We start from the raw sequence: 18892 nt of genomic DNA, 5'->3' as shown, positions 1-18892 counted from the left end.
TAAATAATGGCATCGCTCCAGTGGACGACTATCATTCCTTCGGCGTCTCTGCTTGAGGAGGGAAACATGCCTCCACAAGATGCTGCGTTGACTCATCCGACGCGATTCAATGTCACATATATCCGGTGTGCTACGACATACCGACTGTGACAGGCGAACTCACCGCGCTGGTGTTCACTGTGCCGGCTCGGAATACCTGGATCACGGCTCTCTTCAATCTCCTGATTACCAAGGTTCTTAGAGCTACGCTTGCGTCTTGTCAGAACACAATTCCCTAAATCGGCCAGACACTTGATATGTAACGAATGGTCAAAACTGGTCAGTCCGTGGTCCGTGGGTCCTCAAGTTCGGCTCATCACAACAGACTACCCTAAAAGCGCTGCGTATCTTGCTGGAAGGTGTGGTAGTTTGGTCCTCATTCGGAGGTTCACCACCATAGGCTTCGTCAAATAATCGCTAGTATCGCTTCTTGCGATGAAAAAATCTGCTCATATTCATCGAACTCAAATGTTTACATCAATGAAGGACACTGCTGACCTACGTTTTACCTTTAACATCTGGATTCATAGCCATAATTTTAGACCACGTTCAAACGTCTCCAACCTTCAGTGCATGGCTCCATAGCTATAACTGGAAGATATAGCGACAAAACCACACAACTAGACAAGACCTCCGCGGCGTCGCACTTTCAACTAATTTAATGTCAACACACGGGGAAACGCGGAAACATGAAAGCTACAATCCACGAACCCTGGCGGCAAAAATCCTTACCCCGCCCCCTTTCCTTCTCCTTGATAACGCGACTCCCCTTATCAACGGAACGTCACTCCTTTTTCTTTTTTTTTTTCTCCTGTTTTCGAGAAAGGATCCCAAGCAGCACAATGTACTGAAAGTCGAGTGCAATAGGGGTGGACGGTATGTGTCTTATCGATGTTCCTTAGTTTCAGGAGTCAGTTCAAGGCCTTCCACCTACCCGTCCACCCCTATTGCACCCGACTTTCAGTACATTTTGCCGCTTGGAATGGCTGTGGATGCACTGGTTGTGTGGTCTTGCCGCCATCTTCCAGTCATGTACCACCCGGCCCCATACTTCGTGAATTCATAGCCATAATCTGCCATGCACATATAGTCACAGCCATAGCCAGAACACCTTCAAACATCTGCAACCTTCAATTCATGGGTCCATAGCCATAGGGCGCGTTAAGTAGCGGCTCCGGAGCGCCATGGGTTTTTTCTTTCTTTCTCTTTCTTTTTTTTTTTTTTTTTTTACTAAACGGGACATTTCCTTTTGCGGAGTGTGGCGCTCCCGCGCTCCTACCCACGAGTCGGAGTGCTTCTCGCGCTCTCCAGTCTCCTCTCCTTTTAAGACAGCCGGATCGGAGGACGGCTCTACCGGGAGAGAACATCCAGTAACACCCAGAGGCGCTTCGCACACGCAACGTGCACACACCACGTGCGCACGCAAGGCTCCCTTGGCTTAAAAACCCGTTTAGCAGAGGCTCCGGAGCGAGAGGGACAGAGTGCATGGAGCATAAAGCACGGAGCGCGCTCTGCAGAGCCTCTACTTGACGCGCCCATAACCTGCCCTAGCCCACGACCTACTCTATACTAAAGACCTGGACAGCTGGCGATCCCCTATGGGAGAGACGGGTCACGGGTTAGTTACGTTAGTGACCGCTGCAAGCGCCACATAGCATTATTGGGGAGAGGGAATCACCCTTGCCACCGCCTTTATTCTGCTACGCAGGGATACACAGGCTGTTGCTAAGCACGCGCTATTATCTCTCTTATACTGCTTCGTCGTTGTCAACACAGCCTACCATACATCGCCGCGGTTTCGACAAGTCACGTGGTAACGAATAGTGCGAGCTAGCGCCAAATCCCATAGCCAAGCGGCGATTGCCAGAACGACTACCCCGGTGCTGGGAGCATTGCGGATGTCCAGGTCTCTAGTATAGTAGTAGGTCATGCCCTAGCCTAATAATAGTAGGACGTGAATCTGTCATGCCTATAGTCATAGCCATAGCCGTAGCCATATTCTGAGCCCACCTGTGCCCTTTTGCAGGTGATGAGGAGATCCCAGGACCACCGGATGGCACGATAGATGGTGATTTTATACCTCCAGAGCAAAGTCTTGGTTTCGCATGCGTACTAGCGTTGCCCTCCGGACTTCTCGGCCCGGAGGCCTATCTGGGAAACCGAAAGCTTGCTTCTGGGAACGTAGTTCCCCACGGTGCTGTCGTCCGGTTCCACTGCCCCATACCGCGCTACTACAGGCTAGATGGCGCTGCTGCGACTCAGTGCGTGGACGGAGATTTCAACCAGACTTCTCCGACATGTGAACCAGGCATCATAGGTAAGATAATATAACAAATTTCAGTGTGCTCACGACGCTACCTTGTGGCGCGTAAAAAAAATAACATTAATGGCAAGTAATGCGTGGAATCTGGAACATTTCACTTCTAAGCACGTGTCTTCTGGAATTAAGTATGACACGAGTTCTTGCGGCCATATCGTGGCATCCATCTTGGTTTCTGGTTATTATGAGAGCTCCGTTTAAAAGATTAAATAAGATTATTAATTAAGGTCCATGATTAAAGTGCCACTACGGACTACCTACCAAATGTCATGTTACTGAAACCTTCTTGTCTCGCTTTAGAGACCTGCAAAATATTTTGGCTCCACGTGACGTGAAAGCTAGAGAAAATTATTTTTTTTTATTTTTGAGAACTGTAACGTTATGTTAGGTTCCGACGGAGCGCCCGGCTCTCATCTGGCAACCTTGTTGCCCTTCGCGTCTTCCGCGGAGCTCACTTTTTGCACTCCGTCAGCGGAACCCCCACGTGACATATATCATCCGACCGCTGCGACCCTCGCGAACACACAAAGGAGGGAGAAGACATCTCTCCCATTATCCCCATATAGAATCCTTGAGGCACCTTCTTTTCATGGACTAAAGAAAATAAACGCTGATTTCCGAGTCCGGAGTAGTACTTTTGCATACCCTGATAGACGGCACTCCGGTACAGACACCAATGGACCAGCGGGTTACGAGCCCGATTGCAAGGTTCCGTGCACGACCTTCCAACGTTGCTGGCACGACCGAAACCGTAGCCGAACCTGCACCGAAAACCGTTATAAAACGTTACGTTTTGCTGAACCAGAACTGAACCGAACTGAAATTGTGTTTTCCGCTGCTGAACCGAACCGGTCATTGAACTGCAATAAATATGAAACATTTGCCGGTTACGAAATGGTCAGGAAAGTTTCCGTAAAGTTACTGTTTCGTGGCACGACGCGAGCAAATCGGAGAATGTTTAAAAAACATTGTAAACTTGTAGATGAGCGGCTTTTACAAAAGAATCCAGGAACTGTAGCACACAAACATGACAGCCCACGCGGCCAATGCTTTAGCTATGTTTCAGTTCTATGGCGAAGCCGTGAAACAATGTTCTTTTATTTTTTTTATTTTTCATGGTATCACCTGCTGACGTAGACGTGGCGTTGCGCCCCGTATGACTGCATCAAGCACTCATCACTGCTCTAACTTTCTAGCTCGTAGGTTGGTGGTCGACGTGGAAGCCGAATACGTAATCGGTCCCGGTGGGCTGTACGTGGTGCCGCCTGGCGTGCCTGTAAAGATGGACTGCTACAAAACTTTGACAACTGGTGGAAAGGCACCAGAATGGCAATGGGAGGCGAACAGAGAGGTATTCGTGAAGGGTAAGTGCAAAGACACGTTACGAGTTCGGTCGCAACGGATCACGTAAAATATGTCTGCTGATGAAGAAAACCAGTTTTGCTATGCTAAAAGTCTGTTTACACGAGCGACATCCCCACGGAATATTCTAAGAGAAGAAAAAGCAAAAATACTGCTCACGGAATGGAAGTTTCACCGCGTCTTATGTTGAGCATGAGCATGCGCCAGTATATCGGGAGTGGCTCACTGCGTACGTATAGCAGACGACGCCATCGACCCTGTCGTCTGCTACAAATATCTTGCGGTTGAGCCGCTGGCTGCTCCCCATGGTTAGAAAAACACGAAAACATATGACGATGAGCGCTCGCGCTCACGTGATACAAGAAAGCTCTGACGTGTTGTGCATCTCCTGCTGGAATATTCTGGGGAACGTCGCTCTGGGGAACGTCGCTCTGGGGAAAGAGCTCGTGTGAATGCAAGTTATACATTTGAAAACTTCAACGTTCCTCCCAAGCTCTCATGTTTCCTGTTTACTTGTTTGCGACAGATAACTTCCTATGGTCTGACAGTGGCATTTAGCATTGGTCCAAACTCCGCTTCATTCCATCCGCTTCTCCTTCAAATTTTGCCCGTGATGGATACGGCGTGGCGCTACTTGCGGCAGACTAAATACGTCACGGAGTGACGTCAGCATCTCTCATTCACTTACAGGCTCTCTTAAGGAGTGGAGGGGTTTCTAGAGGGTGCGTAGATCAAACCCTCTCGCTCGCGCTACATGTGAACTACGACCACCGTTCTTACGAAGGAGTGCATGTTACATATTGCACATTACGCCGCAGGAAGAAGGGAATAATTTATGGAGGTGCCTTAGAGTTGCTGTACAGAAGTGCTAAGTATACAAAAATACGAATATATGCCGTTAGCTTGACATCAACACTACGACAGGAGTCATCTGTTGCGTCGCTCGTGAATTATAAGCGACAGAATGCACTATGCGCGCTTTTCCCCTCCCTCTCCTTCTCAAGAAGGTTGACAACGCGGAGCGCGCTTTCATTAGTCTCAGCAAACGCTTTTGTCCAATCATCGTGCGAGATCGTTCGTAGAGACCAATCCGAGGCCTCTCCACATCGCCGCGCTCTGCGAGAAAGTCGGGGAAAGCGTACATTGTGGTTTCTTTCGCTCATAAAACGCGAACGACGCAAAGGATGAATCCCGTTCCTTTTGTGTTAGTATCAAGGTAATGGTATCTTCCGTTCCGCGAGGATAAATTTTTGCACTTTAATGGCTTATTACATCGTCCACCACAGCAAGCGAATTTAGCGCTTCAGTTCTATTACATTCGAAACTCCGCAGGTGCGATAGCACAAGAATACGTGGGTAGGTTCACGGACACTCAGGAATTATGGTGGCTGCGATTTATCTCACGGTTTTCGGAGTCGTAAACTGGGAGGTGGTAGGTTCGAACCCAAACCCCGGCAGCGATTCCAGACGAATGTCGGCACAGTTGCCCCTGAAATAGATATCTACCCGAGAAACGTCATCATGACGTTGGTAAAAAGACTGAAACCGAAACAAATCGGAAAGGGAGGGCTGGGTTCCACGAATGGGCACTTGTTCGGCGCCTCCTATCGAAAGAAAAGTAGGAACGAAGGTCGCGTCCCTTTCAGGGACCATTGTAATCCCCTCAAGACCGTGGCTTTCGGGCGCGACCTTGTTCGCCTCTAGCTTCGAGCGTTGTTCAACTCTACCAAACTGGTGGCGCTGTCGAGCACTATGACGTCATTTGTTTACAAACGTGGAGAGGTCTATTGGCCCCGGACGCATACTAACCCCCTCTCCCTCTGCCCTGTCTCTCAGTCCTTCCAGCTGTCCTCTCTCCATCTATCCACGTCTGTATGGCGCTCAAAGCCAGTGTTGCTTCGCGGCGCTAACACGAAATAAAGCAAATTCAAGCATGCAACACTGTCTCACTGGAGACGTGACGTTTATTTCCTCTTTCAGAGGACAGTTTCTTGGGCAGCAAGTCATCGTCTCTTCGGCTGGACACCGTGGAAGGCACGAAGGGTGTCTTCGTCTGCTCAAACCAGCAGGAGGAAGTTATTGTTCGCTTGGAAGCCAGAGGTACAGTATGCCTATACTGTTGCTGTCATCAGCGAAGCGTTTGCGAATAACGGATTTATTGGGAGCACACAGAGAGATGCGCGAATGTCTACTTCGCTGTCGCCTCCCTCCAACTGGCATCACCGTAATATAAAAAATAAAAATAAAAATACGATTAGTAAAGTGGAGAATTATGACAGCTTGTACTCCCCTTAGATTGCAATTAACACCCCATTTTAGTCAACTAGCTCCTGCACTTCGCAAATTGTCCTTCGAATTGAATAGCGCAATATGTGCGGTACTTTGATGGACCGAAGCATATAATTAAGCAGGTTTCTTCCTACAGAGTAAGAAATACGTATTGGTTCGCTCTTAGCGAGTCGTAAGGTGAGATGTGATGTGATGTGAATAAAGAAAAAAATGGGGATGTTAGTTTCGACGAAGTCAAACTGGCTACCCCAGTACACTTAATACAGAAAGTTCAAACCGATGATGAGATGATGAAAACACAAAGGGATGATGTCCAGAGACGAACAGAAATGATAATGGAGTTCAACATGTCGTAAGGTACCTTCATTTATGCACATAGGTTACGTGCATTGTGATGACAAAGTGTGAAATCAGATCATTTTGACCCACGCATTTAGTCCCGAAATGGACTAGTGGTTGTAAAAATGCATATAGTAAAAAAAAAAAAAGACAACGAAATAATAATAAATCTGAGCTTTACGCCACGAGACAACAGTGATCAAGAGCGAAGAAAAAAAATCCCTTTTCGTTTAGAGTACACAGTTCTACTACGGGCTCCAGTAAAGGGGCCGCCAGTGTTGTTTGCAATCATGGCAGAAATCATATTGTAACACGCTTCCACGTGAGGAAGTTCCGGAAACGCCAATAACATTGACCACGAGATTTCTGAACGATGCATACAAGCACATTGTTTTCAGCTGCCCTATTATACGTGCTTTTAGGTGACCGCTGTCTAGGTATTCCTCGCTGCCCGGGACTGAGGGTTCGTTCGAACACCCTCAAAGCGGACTTTGCTTGTCAACCCCCGGGAATCCTGCAGGGGCCCCTGAGTGCGCGCTGCCAACATTTCAGAGACTGGGACGTGCCTGCGCCTAAATGCCTCTACAAGACATGTGAGTTTTTATTGACTACAGCATAGGCGAGGTCAGCTTCCGGTGTGCTTCCGACATTCCAGCGACTTTTCAGTCTATACGGCAACCGGACCTCACATCGGGACTTGCGTTTGTTTTTGGGACTTTGAATACAGTCAACCCTCGATTTATGAACCTTCGATTTATGAATTCCCTCGTTTTATGAACACTAGCACGAGGAACCAAACATTTTACATGCATTTCTCCCTCGTTTTATGAACCTCGATATTCGAATAATGAATGGAATTTCTGGAAACCAACTAGGAGGTGCCCAGCGTTTTTGCCCTCAATTTATGAACGGATCGTTCCGAGGCCAACGAAAACCTTCAAAGGGATTATTCGTGGTCTTATGAATAACGCCTGAACAGAGAAAACGTTTTCGAGGTATTGCACCCTCGGTTCTTAACCCCTCGAAATCCGAACAACAAACGGGATTTTGCAGAAGTGTTCCTTACCTCAATTGACACAGCGGAAGGCATGGTCCAAAGCAAAATTAAACTATTTAGTATTGCATAATAAACAGAGTGTGAATGCGCTAACATCTGTGTTTTGTGAGACTGATACAGCAGAAGGCATGGACCAAAGCAAAATTACACAATATATTGCATTATAAACACAATATCAACTCGGAAATACTGTTCCATTTGCTCGATAGTACTCACTTAACGGAATTTTCGATTTATGAATCCCTCGATTTATGAACGATTTTTCGGGGAACCGAGGGTGTTCATAAATCGAGGGTTGACTGTATAGCCAGAAACGGAGCCAGTTTTTATTTTCACCAGCTCCCGTGTCATTGTGGCTATAGGATGATCGCTTTCCACGCCGAGACTGGGAGGTGACACGGGTTCGAATCCTGTCACCGGCTGGGCTGTCTCAGGTTTTTCCCTGGGTTTTCTGAAGACTTTCCGCAGACGAATGTTGGCACAGTTCCCCCCTGAAGTCGGCCCAGGACGCATACTAACCCCCCTGTCTCCCATTCCTTCCTGCTGTCCTCTCTCCGTCTGTCCACGTCTGTACGCTGCTTATAGCCACAGTTGCATCGCGACGCTAACACGGAATTAAAAAAGCTTTTATTTTATTTCTAATGTGCTACGGTATGATCCGCGACATCCACACGTGGTTCATTCATTGATCAATTGACGAGGAACAAGTACATAGCTGTTCTTTGTTGATGTTTGCTAGCATATGGCACACGTTCAATGCCACCTAGATAACAAAAGGCCCGAGCTATCTTTCGATAACGTCACGCACCTGGCCAATGCCACCTAGATAACAGAGAGCCTGCGCACTATATGTTTCATTTTACGGCACGTGCCTGAACCCACTGTCGCTGTTGGCGATAGATGTGTTATCGAAAGAGGAGTGCTCAGGCCTTTTCTTATCTAGCTGGCATTGACCTGGACAACACCTCCTAGACAGCAGAATGCCTGCGCCCTGCGTCACGCACGGAGGTCTGCGTGAGCTTCGCGAGCTGCTTCGAGCTTTTCTCTTGTTCGCTCTTTCAATGACGTCATAGCAGCGTCAACTGTTGTAACAGCAGACCTCCCTGTGCGACGTAGTGCGCAGGTCTTCTACTATCTAGGAGGTGTTGACCTGTCCCGGCTGCCGTGCATTTTCAATGAGGGAGCTTTTCTCTTCTTCGCTATTTCGGTGATGCCACATCTACGGCAAACAGCGATAATATGAGGCCAAGTGCGTGACGTCAATTGAAAGAGTGCTCAAACCTATCTAGGTGGCATTGACACGTTCCATTATATTCTCTACTTCTCCAGGTTGTCCATAAATAAAGACCTACGCACTGGAGAGAAGTTTGAAGGTTTGAAAGTGAAAACTGCTTATAAAAGAGTTCTCACCTATACGTCACATTGTGACGTGGCAGTGACGTAGCATGCTCGTAAGCTCCTCCCACTGGTGACCACTTTGCGTGCTGGCGGCATTGAAAGATGACAAACTGTGCTATTCTTCAATGCAATAACCATAGTTTTCATAAAAGAAAATGTGAGAACGACAATGACGAAGTGTCTTCGGGATAAAAGGAAGGGTACGGACGCGACCGGATTTCAAAACACCATTCAAGGCTTCGTTTCCTAGCAAATCCTAGATAATCTCGGCAGATGCGTCGAAAAAGTGAACACCACCATGGCAGCCATGGTTGCGTTTGACGTCATGTGGAAACACCCTATAGTGCTAGCTGTGGTCCGAAGCGAAGCTTACGGTGTTTCAAACGCTATGTCTCACTTCCATTAATGTCCTGTATCTGCCCGGTTTTATTCTTTACTTACTTGTAGAATGGATGCTCACGGAAGCGTGGTGGACTATAGGGGTGTTCAGCCGAAGAGAGGCACGTTTATAGCTCTTCGCTCCGCTTGTTCCTACGCGCCATATGCAAGTAGGTCAGCTCTCTGCCCGGCTCCCCAGTTTCCCTCTTTCCCCTATTGCCAGTGGAGAGACGTCATTGGTCCCTCTCCTAAATAAGGGGGCGACATTTCAAGGTTGAGACGCCCGGGGTTTCTTCTGTGGGCCCATGCCAGTCTATGAGTACCCTCTTAATCGCTGCCTTGCGATTGGACAGACACTTCGTCACGTGGTTTTTCTGAACTTTGCCCTCTCCCCTGCGCGGGGAGATACTGTCGTAGCGTATTGGCTTCAAAATAGCTAGCCCCATCACCCTACGCCGAAACTATAGAAGTCATACTTGCGTGACCCGCTGGCGCAGCAGTACCTTTTCACTCCGGTGGAGTAACTCAGTTGGAGTTGACGGGCTACGTTTAGTGTCGTTCTTAGGTTGAGCACGAGTACTTTTTTTTTTTTTTGACGTCACGTGACCCGCCTCTCCACTTGCTCAGAAAAAACACAAACCACTGAAAAGAAACTTAATGTACCGGGCAGAGCTTGAAACAGGGTGGTCCGTTTTTGACGACAAATGTCTTATCCCAAAGTTTGGTGGTCTTCAGTTGGTCTGAACTGTGTATCCGCACGTGAACGTGATGACATGTGTAGCATGTGATAGAATGACAATGGCACAGCAGTGGTATAGCAAAACCCGATAATGTATTTTTCGTACGAGTTGTCCCTATACACAAAAACGCGATTCAAGGAATGAGCGCCGCCATTAGTGCTGCCACCACGTGGTAGTCGCAAGAACTATACACGTGTGGAGTGCCGTTTCCCGAGTGCCTTCCCAAGCAGCACAATGTATACTGAAAGTCGAGTGCAATAGGGGAGGACGGGTAGGTGGAAGGCCTTGAACAGGCTCGCGCAACTAAAGAACATTGATAAGACACATACCGTCCACCCCTATTGCACTCGACTTTCAGTACATCGTGCTGCTTGGGTTCATTTCCTGTGTGTGTAGTTCGTTTGCGTGTTCGTTCGTGTTCATTTCGTGCCGGTTCACTTTATCCCGCTCGGGAACCGGTGTAGAACCGATATCGCGTCGTCCAGCACTCCTCACGTGAACAACTGTGCATATCGCACGCGGAAGCAAAGCAATCTTCTTTTCCCTTGATCTTTCAAACGTTGATACACCACTCAGACGTTTACCAGATGACTATTGTTATGTTACTATAGTATGTTACGTTATCGTCAGTCGTACTCATTAAAGACGGCGGCCACCAATATTCATACCAATGGGAAGAGCGATTTTGGCAGTCCACCCCTGTTGTGTCGTCGCTGGGAACGAGGCTAAGGAGCGCACCGAGACTAGTGGTTTGAGAGTAACGCGACAAGGTCTTTTTTCTTTGGCTTTCCAAAGTTTCAGCATTGTTATTCTTTACGGGGAACGAGGCGCCCCGCAGTGCGTCGTGCCAAATATTATACGATGTCTCGGAGGGTGCCAAACTAAAATGTGCGGCGCGCGAAAAGAGATTGCCGATAACGGGCTGCCGCCGGGACCGGACGCCCCAAAATAGCGGCGGCGCGAACCCAAATCGCCAGACGATAGCTATCATCCCCCGAACGGGGTTTCCCCCTTCCTTTCATGATTTACATCTCAGAACTTTGCTCCACCGCGCCGCAACGCGTTGATGCGAACGGAGCCCCGGCCCGATTTAGTAGATTCAACGATGGGCTCCGCATTTATTTGTTTTCGTACGTAGCCCCTTCATAGGCGTTCTAAGTACATTGTGATCTCCAGTTTTGGGGGGGCGAGATATATGGAAAACGTAAACTCTGAGGCCATCTTGCGCTAACAAAAGAAGCCGTCGAAAGGTACACGTTGCGAGCTTCTTTTATTAGAGCGAGATGTGCTCGGGCAGCATTATCTTATTGTTAGTATGCGATTCGTCAACGTCAACGGACTGCAGTCAGCGCATCACTGACACGAAGACCTGTTTTGTCGTCTTGAAGTGAATACGACAGTAGATGTCGTTTTTACTTTTCACATACGCATGTCGTCTTCCTTATTTCGTCGCAGTAAAACGTGCGGGCTGGATGTTTTCTGTTTAAAAATTTTAATGAAACTTCGATTAAAGGAACTGATCGTTCGAAAACTATGGAGTCAACTGTGCCTTGTAGGGAACCTGAGTAACATACTACAAATTCTTTTACCCATATATCTAGACAGAAAAAAAAATCGAGTTCCTCTAATTGAACTCCGAAATTATTCCAAACCCTTGAAACCTTTAACCTGAACAGGCTAAAAACGGGAAGCCTTCTATGTTTTTAGAGTTCGAAATAACGTTTTTCTTTTTGGGCTCACCAGACACGAAACCCCAGTTCATCATCATCACCCTTTTGTTTTTCAAAAATCAGCACATGCCGGCAAACGCACACATGCAGAAATTATGCGGATTCGCGACCATTAAGGCTGCCTTCTGCCTCATTGCCTTCTTAAGAATTAGCGCGACAATTGTGGGTGAATTTCACTGGTCGATTACCGTTCGGTCGCCAGATCCAGAGATCCAGCAGGAGTCACCGCAGCTGAACTGAAACATGATATAATTTTGGATAAGGTGAACGGACGCTGATCAGTTTGTTGCATACTGCTCTCCGGGACCTCATGCTTCTGCCGATAATGACCACCGCTCCAAGACGCGAAACTTTTTCACCCGCCGTGGAGCAAAACAAGGCAAGGGGGACTTAAGAGAACCAGGTCTGTGCGCGACAAGTGAGGACAGCAACGTTGTAGGGTTTTTCTCGGTTTGTGTAGTTCGGTAGAGGCCATAAATTAGTCCTGAACTAAAAAACAAGCACTACAATCTGCAGTAGGTCGTGATTCCGAAAAATCTTGAAGTGGTTGCGTCGTTTTGTGCGCAGCATGGTCAATCGAATCCAAGAACAGACATTCAAATTGCAGCGCTGTGCACTGTGCGAGATGTCCTCTGCTTCCGCCATTCCATGGGGGACGTAAACCCATGTGACATCACCGGCAACAGGCACTTCACATGGCACATGGGCGACATTCCCATAGAATATTCTAGTGGAAGGAAAAAGCATAAAAATGCGTCTCACGTTGAGCATTCGCACGTCGCCGGAATATCAGGAGTACCGCGCTCATAGCAGACGACAGGGATAGCAGACGACACCATCGGCCCTGTCGTCTGCTACGGGATAGCTTGCGGCTGAGACACAGGATGTTCCCAATGATTAGAAGAGCACAAAAAGACGTGACGTGGAGTGCTCATGCTCATGTGGCAGCAGAAAGATATGACGTTTTGCGCATCATCTGCTCAGCATTTTAGGAATGCCGCTCGCACCTCTCCCTGTTTGTAAACAAATGACGTCATAGTGTTCGATAGCGCCACCAATTTGGTAGAGTTGAACTACGCTCGAAGCTAGAGGCGAACAAGGTCGCGCCAGTCACGGTCTTGAGGGGATTACGATGGTCCCTGAAAGAGACGCGACCTTCGGTCCTACTTTTCTTTCAATAGGAGGCAGCGAACAAGTGTCCATTGGTGGAACCCAGCCCTCCCCTTCCGATTTGTTTCAGTTTCAGTCCGCCCCCCAACGTCATGATGACGTTTCTCGGATAGAGATCTATACGGTGACCAACTTCCGCCGTTGGGCAAAAATTTGCTATCTCAATGGTATGCGTCGCAAGTACCTTCATGCACACTTTCTTTCTTATCTAGGCAGTCCACAGGACCGTTCGACGCCTCCACGATTCCCTTGCACCCTACCAGAGATTTCCGGGGCCTTGGTAGCGTTCGCCGGCAACGCAGGGCGCGTTCGGTCTGGCGATGTCATTGAATCTGGCCAATGGGTGCAGTTCCACTGCCATCCCGTCGGCATATACTTGTTGGCTGGTCAAAACAAACTGACATGCGACGATGGAAAGTGGGACCATGATGTGCCCATCTGCGCTCTCAGCACAAGTAAGTACCAGATAAAGTACAGTGAAAAGCGTGATTAACTCACGCGTCTTGTGTCCAGCTCACTTGTCAGCGAACATATGTTAGCTTCCAGTCGTAGGTAATGTTCGGTATTACTGAGAGCTGGTGGTGGTGGTGTCGGTGAAAGGGTGGGGAGGGTGGAATACTGAGATAATACGTCTGAACGTAAGCGTTACTCAATGAAGAAGGTGCAGAGCGTGGTGGTTGGAAATGAACATGATGACCGAACTGAGCAAAACACGAGGCAGACATTGACTGCCTTTAACGATTTTTGTTTATTTCCAGCCAACACAGTGTTGGTGATGCTGGACTTTGCGCACAGCATTGGGCCCGGCGGTGTTGTGCACGTGCTGCCTTACACTGACGTCATCATGCGATGCGTGTCGACTGACAAGAAGGCGCCTCCAAGTTGGACGCACGAAGTCATCGATACCAAAGTTGTCGAACGGAGTAAGTACCTCAGCACTCCTGTTGCTTGCGCTCTAAAGACAGAAACCTTAGACATTCCCCCTACGAGGGGCAGTCCATTATCTGAAAGTACGAAAAATCGAAAGCTCTGTGCGAAAAATTTTATGTAAACTATCCGCGGAATTACGCAGGACGTGACCGTAGCAGTGCAGAAATATAACCGTTTTGCACTCCTTCTACAGAGACGTCGGAGCGGCATACTTCGACAACAAGACTGATTTTTCGAACAACCGAGAATACAACGGGAACTTTTACTTGCCATTCGAAAGGCGCCAGACGATCGCCAGAGACAAAGCAGATACGATTGGTTACAACAGGTAAGAAACAGCTGTTCGTGTAATAGCATAATGTCCTTTGCGCTGTCCAGTGTGATGTGGAGGCATGTTGTTGGGATGGAAATATTCGTAATGGGCCGACTTCATAGGTAACTGTAGTGTCGACATCTGTGTACAAGTGCTTTTGGGATAGGGAGGGTATAGAACCCAGGGATCGTATACGTGTGAAGCGGATGGGCGTCACGGCAGACAAGTGTGTTCCAAGTATGACTTCTGGCGAATAGACCTTCTTTATAATTTGCCAATGCGCATGCGCGTGGCGCCTGTTGCCAACAACGACCGCTCGCTCGTGCTCGCAACATTGTCTCGTCTGCACTCGATAGATGCACGTAGATGGCGCAGAAGAAGAAGACAGGCACTGTAAATCGACCCAGTGATTGATTGATTGATCGAAAAAGAAAAATATGGAGATGTGAGTTCCGACACAGTCGGGACAGAGTCGGCCAGTGAAATTTGCTATTATGTTTCGCATATCTGGTGATAACTGAGGTGCAGATAACGTATTGTGATACGTGCTTCCGTTTGATGTGGTGGGACGAAGACAAAAAGCCGCTATATACGAGTGCGGCGCACTAGAGATGATATCTAAGACGTCATGACGTCTTAGCCATCATCTCTACTGATGATTCTTGTACATCTACTGTATACAACTACTTTCACCGCGCACGTTCAGTTGAAACATTTGGCCATGTATGTAGTGTGTCACACGAAGATGGCCCAATTGGCTAAACGGTGAGCGGTTGTACTTGATCAGAAGCTACATCTATAATCAGATTGAAAAGCTATTGCGTACCTCTAGTGCTGGAAGTGCATAAACCCTTACCACAATATGCGTGGCACTCGTATATAGCGGCAGGTAGGCAGAGGTGATAGCAATTATCCATGCGGAATAATGAATGGGGCACCTTCTAAAAGAGTGAGTAACCGGTAGACAGCGTGCCTGAAGAAGCTTTCCTCGCAGCTCCAGTCTGCCCAGAAATAGCAGAAAGCGGAGGCCTGCGCGTACGAGCCAACTTCGAGATGGCTGTCTTCGCGTGCGATCCACCAGGTGTTTTGATTGGTTCACCCGTGCTTCGCTGCCAGGTCTTCGGTCAATGGAACCATCCCGTGCCGTACTGCTTTTACAGGGAGTGCGAACATGGTAAGCACTTTATTACGCACGAAAGAAAAGGAGAGGCCATTCATTGCACAGCGACGCAGCAATAACTTTCAGTGTTATCCAAACCACGAGCTACTAGATTATAACGACGAAGTCATAGGCACCCCCTTCCGAGCGCCGCATTTCGAAGCTAGCGGTGGCGCTACGCATCGGCCCGGCTATTGCTTACTCAATTTCTTCAATACTTTGTACTTCACCTTAGCTTAGTATTTTTGCACATGCGGTGGATGTCCCACGGGAGATGCTTTTTTCTAAAGTTGATTATCATCATCATTCTACGCGTTTTCATAGGAGCTGTTGCTGTCGTCTGCTACCGTAATCGTGCGCCCGTTTCTGCGCGTAACATGCCAAAACAGTACGAGCTTACTTACTCAGCATGTTCCAGCGGAAGATGCGTAAAGCGTCACCTATTTCCGCGCTCTTCTAACCATGAGCCTTGTCGTCTGCAACGCAATATCGATGCTCCGTAGCAGACGACAAGGCCGATGGTGTCGTCTGCTATGTGCGCAGTATAGCGGAACTAACGCCCCACGGGTAGTTTACTTTTTCTTCCACCGGAATATTCTGTGAGAATGTCCCTCGTGTGGATACCCGGATACAGTCTTCGCACTATCTGGTGCGTCAACACATTAATAGCACTACGCTTATCATAACGAATAATACGGAGACGAACACACGCTATACAGAAGCCGAGCATCCGCATACTCGCCGCCTCTGTACATTCCTTCCGATATGGACTATGCGCGATTACACACCAGACAGCAAAAGGCCATGTCGCAACATATCGGGTGAGAATATTATCGCCCACCGCTGTACTTCACAGGTTGTCTGTTAGCTGAGAGGTTGTATACCCAATCTGTCGATAAAGGGACATCCAATTGGAAGATAAACGGCTACGACATACTGTAGGTGGTCAACGTCGCTGTCTTGAATTCGCGAAATCGCTATAGGCGGGACATTTGTGTGGAGTTTTATATCGTGGATTTCATCTGAATAACTGTCTGGATATCCGGACAATCGATGTGCGCTAGTGCGAATATCGACAAACTGCACCGCGTGGGTCAGTTCGACTTGGCGAAACGCTCAGACATTTACAAACTAGAAGTATTCTAGGCGTTCCCGTCATCCTTATCAATATTTCGCGGGACATCAAACTGGCGGAAAAAATGGCAAAATGACCGAACGAGTGGTAAATTATAGTCCTTCGCGAAAATTACTATTTTTACAGTAGTCTCAACAACCCTGTGGGTCTTTTCTTTGGACATAATGCTCTGTCCCATTATCTTGTTCCACTAGGCAACGCCTCGCAGCCAACGACCCCAACGCCTTCAACCAGCTCCTCGCCAGATGACGAGCAACTTACAACCGCGAAGCCCCCAGTCCCAACGCTACCTGCCGTCAGTAGTACGCGGCGCCCAGCCACGACGTCTCCTCCGAAGAAGGCTGTCCCGGACAGTTCTACCGCGAGCCCACCGCCGTCCGACCAGTCTTCGCTTCCGACGTGCCCCGAAGAAAGCGGCATTTTTCCTCACCCGAGCGATTGCTCAAAGTTCGTGCACTGTTCGTTCGGGAAGCCGAACGTCATCCAGTGCCCCGGGGAAACAGTTTTCAACCCCGTTCACAAGGTGTGCGATTCCCGAACTGCAGTGACTTGTCCATAGTCCATAGTTCTTTCTGTGTGTCATGCCATATACACTGTAAACTGGAAAACACCCTTATGGGTGTAAATGGCTTGTCCTATAACTGACACCTCTTTTTACACCGTACATGGTCTGGAACACCCTTTTTAGAGGGTGTATTCCGTGTAAATCACCCCTGGAAAGGGCGCTTTTCTTTGAAAATGCCCTCTTTTGCACCCTTTAAACACCCTTTTAGGACGGTGTAAGATCGTTAAACACCCTCCTAAAAAAGGTGTATAAAGGGTGCAAAAGACGGCATTTTCAAGGAAAAGCACCCTTTCAAAGGGCGTTTTACACGGGATACATCCTGTAAAAAGGGTGTTCCAGACCATACGGTGTAAAAAGAGAAGTCAATTATAGGACAAGCGATTTACACCCATAAGGGTGTTTTTCAGTTTACAGTGTAGTTTCGTTGCAACAGGGCAAACAGGCGCGGTGCTATACGCCGTTATAAAAGATCGTGGTGAGACAATCCACTCGCATGTTGATGTCGTCATTTTTCCAGTGCATTTTCGATAAATTCATTCGTATGACATTACTCGCAAGGGAGCGCTACAGTTCTTAGCGGATTTGCAGCCATGCATGAAGCGATGGAGCCCTAAGCCCTTGGAATGCTGACCCTCGCCTCGCATTCACAATTCGTTTGGTATTTCTATGTCGTACTGTATGTACAGTATTCCTAGTAATTTTCGTGTTTTCGTCGATCAGGTTTGAGGTCTTTTACGCGGCATTTTACAGCGAAAGAAAACCGGAACCAAACGTCGTTGGACATATACCGTATTTTCACGCGTATAAGCCGCACCGCAGATAAGCCGCAGGACGCGTTTTTAGGAACGTTTTGAAAAATTTCCGGCAGATAAGGCGCACTCGCAGATAAGCCGCGGACAATACGAGACGACTCCTATGTGCGACAAAGGTGTGTGGTCCATACTCCGGGATCGGCACAGTGTACAACAAAGCTGCATGGGGGCAATCTACTCGAATGTGGACCCATCCCTGTTAGGCACTGTTCGTGCATCAGCAGGGCAGTGCTATTCCTGAGACACTGTCGACCCTTTCGTTAAAATCAGTGTATGGGGAAAATACCTAAAAAAAAGTCATCAGATAAGCCGCACCGGTGGATAAGCCGCACAGCGCCCATGAGAAAAAAAAACGCGCATAAGCCGCGGCTAATACGCGTGAAATTACGGTACATACGTGAAACATGAAAGAACTGATGTTCTGAGGCTGGAACAACATAGAACCGCCTGCGTCGATCCCGTCGTATGAATGTATGTGTGAGTGAGCAAAAAAAAATGTAAGAGTGAAAGGAGTATAAGTGAGAGAGAGTGGCTGGTTTGTCCCTTCAGATGACGCACCCTGGAAGTCGCTGAGAAGGCGTGTTAGCTTAGCTCAATTGGTACAGCCCTGGACCGGCAATCCAGAAGATGTGGGTTCGAGTCCTACAGCTGGCTAACCTTTTCAGTGACTTTCATCTTTCTTCGACATATACATACCGGTGGTCCCGTCTTATCAAAGCTAGTTCCCCCTGGAGGGTGACGCCAGTAAATTGACGACCTTATTAGGGCCGACGGACCCGATAGCGGCATGCTAACATGACTTGTAGAAAAGTCAATTTTCCACAGGGGCCGAACATATGCTTGCAACGCATTTCTTAATTGTGCGGTACGTTGATCCTATATATGCCGCCTTTTCAATGATTGCCTGAAGTGATCCAAGGGCGTCGAGACCCAGAACACGAGGCAAGGTCGCAGCCTCCCTATATACGCGGCCAGAAAAGCCTAAAGTGGAGAGTATACGGTATACGTAAAGTGCAGCATGTACAGGTTGGGACAAAAGTTTACGGAACACGCGAGCAACGTACTCTTTCCCCGGTGCGACACCCTAGCGGCTGCCGGAAGCGAGTGAGTTCACTGTTTCGGAGGGGTGGAAGGGTGCGCTGTTAGCGACACACAG

The 18892-nt window shown here is 48.2% G+C and overlaps 1 protein-coding gene across 1 annotated transcript; it reads left to right on the top strand.

The window, feature by feature from the left end:
• The first annotated feature begins 305 nt into the window (after window positions 1-305).
• On the top strand, window positions 306-17166 carry LOC135367547 (uncharacterized). Its single transcript, XM_064600840.1, has 10 exons — window positions 306-318; window positions 2045-2356; window positions 3556-3723; window positions 5702-5821; window positions 6772-6942; window positions 13035-13277; window positions 13581-13745; window positions 13946-14080; window positions 15060-15239; window positions 16554-17166. Exons 1-10 carry the CDS (start codon window positions 306-308, stop codon window positions 16916-16918), a joined length of 1872 nt encoding a protein of 623 aa, XP_064456910.1. The 3' UTR covers window positions 16919-17166.
• Window positions 17167-18892: the final 1726 nt, after the last annotated feature.

The sequence above is a fragment of the Ornithodoros turicata genome, chromosome 8 (assembly GCF_037126465.1).
Source record: "Ornithodoros turicata isolate Travis chromosome 8, ASM3712646v1, whole genome shotgun sequence".
Lineage (NCBI taxonomy): Eukaryota > Metazoa > Arthropoda > Arachnida > Ixodida > Argasidae > Ornithodoros > Ornithodoros turicata.
Note: the sequence above shows the minus strand (reverse complement) of the source record. Positions and strands in the feature narration are given on the sequence as shown.

Bases quoted from the DNA above. Each gene is read 5' to 3' on its own strand.
- LOC135367547 (XM_064600840.1), top strand. The intron at 3,724-5,701 runs GTAAGTGCAAAG...TTCCTCTTTCAG, and splicing joins CAGAGAGGTATTCGTGAAGG to AGGACAGTTTCTTGGGCAGC. The intron at 6,943-13,034 runs GTGAGTTTTTAT...TTTCTTATCTAG, and splicing joins TAAATGCCTCTACAAGACAT to GCAGTCCACAGGACCGTTCG.